This window comes from Cuculus canorus, chromosome 18 (assembly GCF_017976375.1).
Source record: "Cuculus canorus isolate bCucCan1 chromosome 18, bCucCan1.pri, whole genome shotgun sequence".
Lineage (NCBI taxonomy): Eukaryota > Metazoa > Chordata > Aves > Cuculiformes > Cuculidae > Cuculus > Cuculus canorus.
In genome coordinates, this window is record NC_071418.1 from 9,477,946 (window position 1) to 9,488,481 (window position 10,536).

A 10,536-nucleotide genomic window follows, 5' to 3' on the forward strand; every position below is an offset into this window, starting at 1 on the left:
GGGGCGATGCCTCTGGCTGCCCCCCCGCCTGCTGCCCCACGACACCGCTGACAGCCCCCACCCCTGGGTCCCCTCTGCTGGCCCTGCTGGTGCCCCTCACCCTGACTCGTGCCCCTCACCCTGACTCAAGGCATCCCAGCTCATTCCAGTGCTGCCTCTGCTGCCCTTTCTTTTTTTTTTTTCATAACATCACCAGGTTGGAAAAGACCTCTTGGATCATTGAGTCCAATCATTCCCATCTGCCACTAAACCATGTCCCTGAGCACCTCGTCTACCCATCTTTTAAACACCTCCAGGGAAGGTGACTCCCCCCCCTCCCTGGGCAGCTGTTCCAGGGCCCCATGACCCTTTCTGTGAAAATTTTTTTCCTGATATCCACTCTGACCCTCCCCTGACGGAGCTTCAGGCCATTGCCCCTTGTCCTGTCCCCTGTCACTTGGGAGAAGAGCCCAGCTCCCTCCTCTCCACAACCTCCTTTCAGGCAGTTGTAGAGAGCAATAAGGTCTCCCCTCAGCCTCCTCTTCTCCAGGCTAAACAACCCCAGCTCTCTCAGCCGCTCCTCGTAAGACTTGTTCTCCAGCCCCTCACCAGCTTCGTTGCTCTTCTCTGGACACTCCAGAGCCTCAACATCCTTCTTGTGGTGAGGGGTCCAGAACTGAACACGGGATTCAAGGTGCGGTCTCACCAGTGCCGAGTCCAGAGGGAGAATCACCTCCCTGGACCTGCTGGTCACGCTGTCTCTGATAGAAGCCAACATGCCATTGGCCTTCTTGGCCACCTGGGCCCTGTTGCTTTGCCCCAGATTCCGCAGGGCTCCAGCAATGGCAGAAGGTGGGTTCCTTCACTCCTACCCCTGGGGACCCTCTCTGGGGTGCAGATGAGCCCAGTGCCCGCTCCCACCTCTCAGCAAGAGGCTGTTTCCCTGGCACCCTGCATTAATTCCCCAGACAGACTAATTATAAAGTTTATTATTAAATAATGAGGCACGGAAGCATCATTATCCAGGTAATCATTCCTTATGAAATAGGATATCCATTCCAGTGAGGTGTCTCAAGCACTTTTTTCCAGGTGATCTCCCAGCGCTTTGTGCAGGGGTCAGGGTCACTGCACCCCGAGCGTGGGTGGGGAAACTGAGGCACAGCGTGGGGGTGTGCAGTAACAGCATCGCAGGGAGAAGCCAGGCAGTGGGCAGCCCTGCCAGGGCTTCATGCCCAGGTCGTGGCCCCAAAGGAAGGGGTGGGAGCTGAGTTGATGGCACTCAGCTCCTCTGCCCCAGACTACTTGTCCCTTTCCAAGCCCAAGCTGTTCTTCTTTGTTCCCCTGAAATGTTCTGGCTGATCCCAAAGCTGCCCCAGTGGCACTGCCAGCTGTGATTCTCCTGATGCTCAGCTGTGCAATTGGCACCTCGCTTCAGCAGCGAGGGAATGGTGTCCAGCCCTCCACGTGGTGGAGGGACACAGTGAGGGACAGCCTTCTCCTGGACACTCTGGGGTGCCCGTGGGAGTGCTGAGGTCCTCAGGGCACATTTCTGAATGACAGGGCCGAGAGCAGCACCCACGGGGCCAGGGACTGGGTCAGGAAGACAAAGTTGGCAGTGAGCATGCAGATGTTGGGCAGCACAGCTGGGCATGAACACCATGAGGAGCACGGTACCAGCAGGCAGCTCCAGCACGGGTGTGATCAGCAGCACCCACCGCCCCTGGGGGTGGGCATGGAGGGGCTCACATCACAGCTCTCAGACATCCGCGCCCCTCTCAACCCAGGGATGAGGGGCTGCGAGACTCCTCTGGGTGGGACTGGTCCCAAAAAGGGCAAAACTCTGAACAGCCTGGTCTGGTGGGACGTGTCCCTGCCCATGGCAGGAGGGTTGGAATTGGATGATCTTTAAGGTCCCTTCCAACTCAAGCCATTCCATGATTCTATGGAAGCTGGGTGGGATGTGGGGCTGAGCAGCGCCTGCCCTGCTTGGCATGGGTGAAAATGAGCTGCCAGGTGTTACCTCTCAGGAGCTGGATGCAAGGATGAGGAACCGTTACTCTGCCAAGGCACAGGGCTCCAGCGAGGAGAACAGGGTGGGATCCCAAATCCATCCCCTTATACAGCCTTGACCTTTGGTTTAGCTCCCTGCCCCACATCCCACTGGTGGTCCCGGGATCCCCAGGACAGCAGGGATGTCTGTGACACCAGGAGAGTGGACACCACCCCAGGGAGCCCAGAGGGAGATGAGGGAGGGCAAGGCTGAGACTGCCAGGAGGGTGAGCTGGCATCTCTTTCCATCCCATTGCTCTGCAGAGAGGGGATGGAGGGGAAAATGAGCTCGTGGGGGCCAGGATCACTCTCTCCTTCCTCTGGTTTTGCTGCCCTTGTTGCCTGGTAGCTGGAGGAGCACATCTTTGTGATGGAAAGCCATGAGCTTCTGCTCTAGGGTGGTTGCAACAGGTACCCTGATGACCTCAAGAGCCAGCTAGAAGCCTGGGAACCTCCCAAAGCTCCACAGCTTGGCAGCATGACTGTCCGACTCACAGAGCCCTCAGCTGTCCCCAAGCTCTGGATACCTAGATGTCATAGTCACAATCCTCTAGGAGCTAGGATGGAGGAGAGGGACCAGGATGGCCCCTTCACCCTCTGCACATGCTGCCACAGGGTGTGGGAGCAGTGACCTCCTTTTCTACTAAGCTGCCAGAGGAACCCACAAGCAGGGTTTGACCTGCTGTATTTCAACCAGAGAGACAGAAAATGCCAGCAGTGACACTGCGAGCACCTGGACATCTGCAGAAAGGTCTGACAGTCCAGTCAGTCACTGGCCAGATGAGAGAGCTTTGCCTGCAGCTGCTTCTGGGCTTTCTTGAGGGATCGTTTTAAGAGAGGTCCCAACACCAGTGACACCCTTCTGGCATCCAAACTGATCTCAACCCTGCTAGGAGTCTCTCTTCACCAGCAGCAGCCAAGGAAGCACAGCTGCCAGCATGGCCACAGTCAAGATGAGGAGGACAGCGAGGGCGATGGGTGACTGGCAGCATTTAACCCCCAGGGCTGAGCTGGATGACACCGAGCTCCGCGTTTCTGCTCTACTTCTTCCCCCAAGAGAGCCGCACTCTGCATCCAACAGTGGCATCCCATGGTTGCTGATGACAAAGATGTGGGCTTCCCGTGCCAGCTCTCCTGGCACCCCCAGTGAGTCCATATGGCCAGTCCCCGTGCTACAGCACCGGTCAAAGCTCTGCACGGGCATCACAAAATGGCTGGGAACCACCAAGGTGTTGCTGGGCTCCACTTTGGTCAGATGGGACAAGGAGGAAGGTGACAGAGGCATCTCCAGTGTCCGGAGGCTGGTGCTTGCCTTGGGCGGCCATAGAGCCTTCTTCTTGCTGAGGAAAGTCACGTAGCGGCAGATGGGGCAGATGATGCTGCTCTGGACCTGGCCTTCGAGCTTGGTGGAGAGCAGGCACTTCACCAGGCAGTCGTGGCAGAAGGTGTGCCCGCAGCTGAGCTTGCGGTGTGTGGCCTCCAGCGGGTGAAACTTCTCGTAGCACACGGGGCACTCAGCTGGAAGACCATCCTTGCTGGATGAGGTGTCAGACATCCCTGCTCTGTCAGCCACAGCAGCTTCCCAGCTGCAAGGAAGAGGCATGAAGAGATCAATAAGGGTCTAAGTGGCAGCAATTAGCATGATCCATCTCTTCTCCACCTCTCCTACTCTCCGCTCTCTTGTCTTTGCCTTCTTGCCCCTAACAGATAGGGTGGGTAGCTATTGGGCATGTTCTCAACAACGCAGGGCATTTTCAGGAGCATTAAGCCTCTTGGTGTGGCCCTTGGAACAAGAGAGACCCCAGCTCCAGAGCCACCAGGGACAACAATCCCTGGCTGCAAAATTGCATCGTAAAAAGCATCAGCCCCTGGTTGGAGCTGTGTCTCCCTGCTCAGTGCCTGGCAGAGATAAAGGAGGTTCAGCTTGTGTCACGAGTGTCTCTGTTTTCTGCTGCCAGTTCCAGGTGCACAGGAGGTGCAATTCCCATCCCACAAAGAAACCTACCAAGGAAAGGGAGATGATTCCATTCTAGGAAACATGGAGAGGTCAGGAAGAGCAGGAGAAGGCCAGGTCAGTGGGGCAGGTGGGAGTGCAGGACCCCACAGACACGGAGAGGGACTGTGCCAGCAGCAGGCACCCACACCAGGCTCCTTGCAGGTTGCTGGAGGATGTCCCAGGCTGGTGGCCAGGCACCACCATCTCGAGGCTGTGCTCCTCACTCATCCTCTAGCACAGTGTGGGCATCAAGCCTCGGAGACCAGCCTCTCCTGTTAGTCAGAGCAGGTAGGGCAGAGCCCAGCCAGCTCGCTTGGCCACCGCCCTGACCCAGGGTGTGAGGGGGAGCATGGGGCTGCTGGGATCCCCAGAGCTGCATCTGGGCTGGCTCTGAAGCTCTCCCGTGGGTCTTCCAAGGCAGGGAAGATTCACATCGTGGCTTCAGGGAAGGGGAAGGGGAGACAGAAGAGGGAAGAAGAGAGAGAGGAGGGGGAAAAGAGGAGAAGGGAGGAGGGAAAGAGGAGGGGAAGAAGAGATGCTCATCTCATCTCCCTTCTCCCAGACTAGATCAGGAACTGGATCTTCATGAAACTAGCAGGTTTTCCAGACCTTGTAGTTTTCCAGACCAGATCCTCACCCCTTTTCTCACACATGACTGTGCTGATGGGCATCCTCACAGCTGTTTCTGGAGGTTATGGCATCTCCTCCTTGGCTTCCCCTCTCTTGCATGGGAGCCCTCACCGACACTAGGATGGCCACATGAATGCAATGAGCCATCGCCTCATCATGCAAGAGAAGGAAGACCCAGGATCCTGCTCTGGTTTAGGAGGGATCAGGGACTTGATGTTCACCTGAAATGCTGCAGAAGGAGAACCTAATTCCATGCCCCAGCTCCTCCATGTCCCAAAGCCCCCTTACCTGCTGCAGGGCACCAGGGCAGGGGCCCCTCCATGCACTCCACCGCTATTCCCAGAAGCAGAGGCAGCTGTGCCCCAGCCCCAAGCACCAGCTGTGAAGAGGACCAGGACACCTATGTAACACGGAGGTGTTGGCTCTGCATTTCATATGGGCTCATTGCGCAAAAGCTGGAGCAGGGACAGCTCCTGGAGAGTGAATGTGGAGGAACTTGTTTGGGTTTTAAAGGTCTGATAGTCACCTGGTTGGCCAGGGAGTGGGTGAGGAGCCAGCGTCAGGCGTTGGAGGGCAGGGTCAGGAGGCACAGTCCTGCCTGCTTTCCTTCATGTAATGGGAAGCTGTAGCAGGGTCCAACCCTGGGGTCAAACCCTCGTGAAGCAGGTGCTGAAGGAGATGCTGGGATCGCAAAGCCCTCTGTTGCTGCAAAGCAGGATGAGCTGCACCAGCACTGGGCTCTTGCTAAACACTTCTCACCTCCATCCATCTCCACTCTCCATCCCTCACCCTGGCCACAACTTTGTCCCTGTATACGCTCCTCATTCCTCAAACACTCATCACTCCAGCCCTGCAATCGTCATCCTACATCGCTAGATGCTCACCCAAGCAGTGTTCAGCCTGACAAACACACTGGAGCAGGCTCAAGGCCCACCACCACCTTGGAGGGGTTTCCAGCATCTCTGAGGACCATGGTCTATGCAGCAGCAACAGCCCCGTGAGCTCAAGGTAGAGAGGAGTCCTGTGCTTGGCTGTCTCAGCAGCTGCGGGTGGCTTGTGAGTCACTGTTTGGCCACGTGCAGTCTGGAAACCCACATAAAGGAGGTTCCCTGTGGCCTTACCCACATCTCAGGGTGCTGCTCGTCCCTCACCCGACCCCCAGGCAAGAAGCTGAGAGGCATCTTCCCTGCGAAGCCTTGTAAAAACTGCCGGCGGGGTGGATCGCTCCTGACTCAATCTCAACTCTTTCCAGCCACCCCTGCTACCTCTCAGCCCAGCCAGCGGCCACTGGGCTGTCAGCCCACTCTCAGTCGTGCTGAGCAGCTCCCTGGGGATCTGGTCACCACTCGTCACATCCAGAGATGGTCCCCAAGCAGGTGTGATGACCTCAAGGAACACTGCCTACACACCTTCCCCAGCTCTGGCTGTGGCAGAGCATCCATAGGTCCTGGATTTGCACCACCAAGGGACTCGAATGCCATGGAGGTGCCAACGTCTCCATCATGGAAAGCCTTCAGGAGAAACTTGGACACAGGAAAAAGTCTTTCCTTTGGATAGAGAGATGCTCCACACAAGCATTCCCAGCCCTGTGCTCCTCCAGTCTCAAGATGATGCCCAGTGTTCTGTGGGTTCTATAGGGCAAGCAGAAGAGGAATTGCACCCCTAGTACCCAAAACCCAACGAGATGGCCCCTGGTGTCCCTTCATGGGAAGGAGGGGTGGTTTCGCACGGCTGGGTGCCACGGCTGCAGGTGTGGGCAGGAGTATCAGTCACTCGTGGGCGCAGCGGTTGCAGTGGTTACAACACAGGGCTGGTTTCTGGAAGGAGAAGGGTGGGTGAAGCCAAGCCAGGATGCCCCATGCACTGAGCCAACTTCCAAAATGTATCTGCCCTTTGCAGGAGCACCCATGCTGGGGAGCTTGTATCCCAGAGCCATGAAGTCTTATCCCTCTCTGAAAGGAGCCCTGGAGCATGTCAACGCTTTCCACATCTCTGCTTAGGATCATGGACGAAACCACTCCACTCATTACCCCAGTTTCCTGGGGATAGTCAGAAACTGAGGTTCTCCAGACAGATTGTGCTGGGGCTGAGGTTGCATAGTCACCCTTGAGGTCAGCATCTCCACCTCCTGGCCCATCCTCGAAGCTGTTGGAGGTGCCAGGGCTGCTTGCACCTCCCGAGATCTCCACTGCTGAACAAGTGATCTGGGCCAGCAAGAGCAGATTTAGGGCAGCAGAGAATCTCCACAGCTTTAGTTTGCTCTTTGCTGGAACCCAGGTGGGGTGGAAATTCCTGTTTCCCATAGTTTGAATGCTCTCCGCAGTCGGAAACTATGAGCTCACGACTCTATACATAGGCACTGGATAAACGAGTCTGCCTCCCTGTGCTGCTTTGACCACACCAAAATCAAAGGGATCCTGGCACATCACAGCCCTGGCTCTGTCAGCAGTTTCGATCTTTCCCAGGATGGCTTTTCTCCGTGCCTTTGCCCCACTTTGACATGTGGCGACATCTTTCCTGAGTGACAGCATTGTTTCTGTGGGTGCCTGAAGAAGAAGAAGCTAGGTTCAGGGCAAAGTGAGTCCCTAAATGCTGCTTGTATTTCTTTTTAGGCTTTAAGGACTGCAGCTCACAGCCAGTGTTTGGGTCCCCTTCAACCTAATAAAGAGCCAAGGGCTCCAGGATCATTTTATCCAAGCAAGAAGGTGGCACCAGCCTCAGCTCCTCCTCAGGAACCGTAACCGAGACCTTCTTTGCTCTGGGGTCAGTGGCTTCCAGCAAATGAGGGACATTTCTGACCCAGAAGAACAGCAGTTCCTGCAGGGTCTGGGTGGCAGGGGGTCCCCTCCCTGCAACTGCCACAGATTTTGGATGGAGCTTTGCAGTTACTTGCAAGGACAGGATGATGCTGAAGAGACAGCCCTCGTCTTTCACAGCACCACCCAAGCTTTCCTTTCTGTGCTCAAGCCACACTGCCCAAGGTGCAGAAGGCAAAGACGGGGACTGGGAGAACAACGAACCACCCACTGTAGGAAAAGGTCAGGTTTGAGACCATGTTAGGAACTTGAAGGCCCACAAGTCCACGGGATCTGATAAGATGCATCCATGGGACCTGGTAAGATGCATCTCCGGGTCCTGAGGGATGAAGGTGGAAGAATTTGCTAAGCCATATTCCATCATATTTGAGAAGTTGTGGTGTGATGACCAGTGTCCCTCTCAGTGGCCTCTGAGTGTTCTCGGTGAAGCTGCAGGGCAGGACAGGTTGCAGTGCATAGCAAAGGCTTCCTTCAGCTTTCTCCTCGGTGCTTTTTGCCGTGCCCAGGAGGTGGTGCTCTTTGATGGGTTTTGGCCACCCTGAAAAAAAAGAAGGCTGAGATGCACTGAAGAAAAGCCCTGAGCCTGATTCTCCAGAGCTGCCGCGTCTGGAGCTGGTGGTCCCCATCAACGGGGATTCTGCCTCTTCCCCACCAGGATGAGTGGGATCTGCTCCTCCTCCTGCTAGTCAGAAATATAGGTACAGCCATTTGATGTGATGAATGCTTGTCAAACACCAAGGAATAACTGGGTATATTCCCAATCTCTTCTCTTTTCCCGCCAGGGCAGGGATCTGCTGAAAAGATGCTACAGGTTTGTGCTGTACCTGGGCTTCATGGCTCTAACCTTCCTCTGCCTCCCTGCTGCTGGCAAAAAAACTCTCCCAGAAATCACCCTATACCTGGCATGAGCCCTTGGGAGCCTTAGTCTGACATCGAATATTGGAGATCCGACCCATCTGGTCCATGCAGAGTCACACAGACCCATGGTGCATGGGGTTCTGCCATGCCTGGAGGGCAACTGCCCTCCGGGAGCTCCTTCAAGGGGCTCTCCAAGGGCTCTTCTCCAACCAACTGGTTCTGTCATTCTATGCTCAGGGCTATGGTTTAGTAGTGGACAGGTACGGTTGGATTTGATGATCTCAAAGGTCTTTTCCAACCAAATGGTTCTATGACTCCACTTATTTCCCCGCAAGGTGCCCTCCACCAGGCAGGGGGTCAGCTCACCGCAAGAGCTGCCTCGGGTGAGTCTGGGGGCAGCCCAAATGTGGTTGCTTGAAATGATGAGCAAGACCAGGGTTGCACAATCCACTGTGGTTGTGGTACCAAGTTCTGACCCATGTTCCCCTCTCCTGGCCTCCCCACACGCCTTCCCTGGTCCTGGTCCCACCTCACATCCCACCCCTCCCCTCTGGGACCCTGGTTAGCAGTGGGGAGGGGGGGGGGTGGCCGCGGTGGTAATCCGTGGCATCGCGTGCAGAATGGAGAAACAATACAGCTTTGAAGGGAGCGGGCAGATGCTCGGGGGAGAAGAAGGCGTCTATTCACCGGTGGCGGCCGGGACAGGCAGCTGCCCGCCTGCCTGCGCAGAGCAGGGGCTGAGCTCCCCCGTGGCTCCCTTTGGGGGTCCTGCTCAGCAGAGCCTTCCTGGGGATGGGGCCAGGGTGGGGAGCTGCATATCAAACCCCAGGAGGGATCCATCGTCAGATTTCCTGGTAGCATTAAATGCAGCCAAACAATGGCAGATTGTCCCCTTGCTTGTCTCCTCACCCTGGTGCCCACGTCAGCCTCTCAAGGGAAGCACACAAACTTACTGTAGATTCACTGCATGGCACAGAGTTGCTTTGCTTTCCTGGCTGTTGCATCATCCCAGCAGGCTGCCGGGATATGGCATGTGTCAGGCGAGTCTCGGCAGCCCCACTGCCAGTGCTGCCAGCGGCTGGGGGACACGCCAGCGCAGAGCCATCGAGCCTCTGCCCCACGGTGAGCCACGGTGGGGTCCCATCTGTACAGCTGGGCTGTAGAGGCTGAGCAGGGAGCACTGAGGGACCAGTTGCCCTCTCCAGAGCCATTCCTCTGCCATATCCGCTCCCAAACCACTGCCACGGACTCCTCAAAGACTTCCTAGACCCTTGCCTCTCCGTACACCTTCCACAACATTGCCCTGCCACAACCTTCACAGACCTGAACTCCCTGCGTCACCCTCACTCCTGTCCCACTCAGCTCCATTCATCCCCATCTCACCCCACATCCCTCCCAGTTCCAATCCACCCTACATCCCTACCAGTCCCGTCTCACCCCACATCCCTCCCAGTTCTAATCCACCCTACATCCCTACCAGTCCCGTCTCACCCCACATCCCTCCCAGTTCTAATCCACCCTACATCCCTACCAGTCCTGTCTCACCCCACATCCCTCCCAGTTCCAATCCACCCTACATCCCTACCAGTCCTGTCTCACCCCACATCCCTCCCAGTTCCAATCCACCCCACATCCTTCCCAGTTCTAATCCACCCTACATCCCTGCCAGTCCCATCTCACCCCACATCCCTCCCAGCTGCAAATCCACCCCAAATCCGTCCCAGTTCCAAATATACCCCATCTTTCATAATACATTTTCCAGCCCCATCCTTTCCTGCATGGCCTCCTGTATCCCTTCCAGACCTAGCACTGCATTCTCCCCATCCCAGTCCCATACCTGGTTACATGTACTCCATCCCATCCGGCACCCTCCTCAGTCCCACTCCTCCCCACTCTCCTGCTGAGGGCACACAGAGCCTCGTGGGAGACACCTCTTGAGGCCATGGTTGAACCCACCGGGTTACAAGGATGAAATATTGCTGCTGCAGTCATCAGCCCAGCACTTGGGTGGGGAACAAGGGTAGGTGGGAGTAGAAAATCTTGCATGCAGATAGCAGGTCCTGCCTCAAACACTGCCCTCAGCCAGACAGGGAAGGAGGCAGTGGGGTGGGGATATGAGATTATGGCTTTTTGGAGGCAAACGTTGATTTGGGCAGGAATGTCCCACAGCTCCTGCCAGCACTGAGACCAGCAGACTCATGACATGGA

General features: G+C 56.3%; 1 protein-coding gene across 1 annotated transcript; it reads right to left on the reverse strand.

The window, feature by feature from the left end:
* Window positions 1–1,004: 1,004 nt before the first annotated feature.
* RNF222 (ring finger protein 222) lies at window positions 1,005–5,545 on the reverse strand. The gene is made up of 2 exons (XM_054083471.1): window positions 4,943–5,545; window positions 1,005–3,614 (listed from the first exon to the last, which is right to left on the reverse strand). Exon 2 carries the CDS (start codon window positions 3,581–3,583, stop codon window positions 2,918–2,920), a length of 666 nt encoding a protein of 221 aa, XP_053939446.1. The 5' UTR covers window positions 3,584–3,614; window positions 4,943–5,545; the 3' UTR covers window positions 1,005–2,917.
* Between the last annotated feature and the right edge of the window lie 4,991 nt (window positions 5,546–10,536).

What these genes read in the sequence shown, in the direction of transcription:
- RNF222 (XM_054083471.1), bottom strand. Translation starts at nt 3,583, where the DNA reads ATGTCTGACACCTCATCCAGCAAGGATGGTCTTCCAGCTGAGTGCCCC.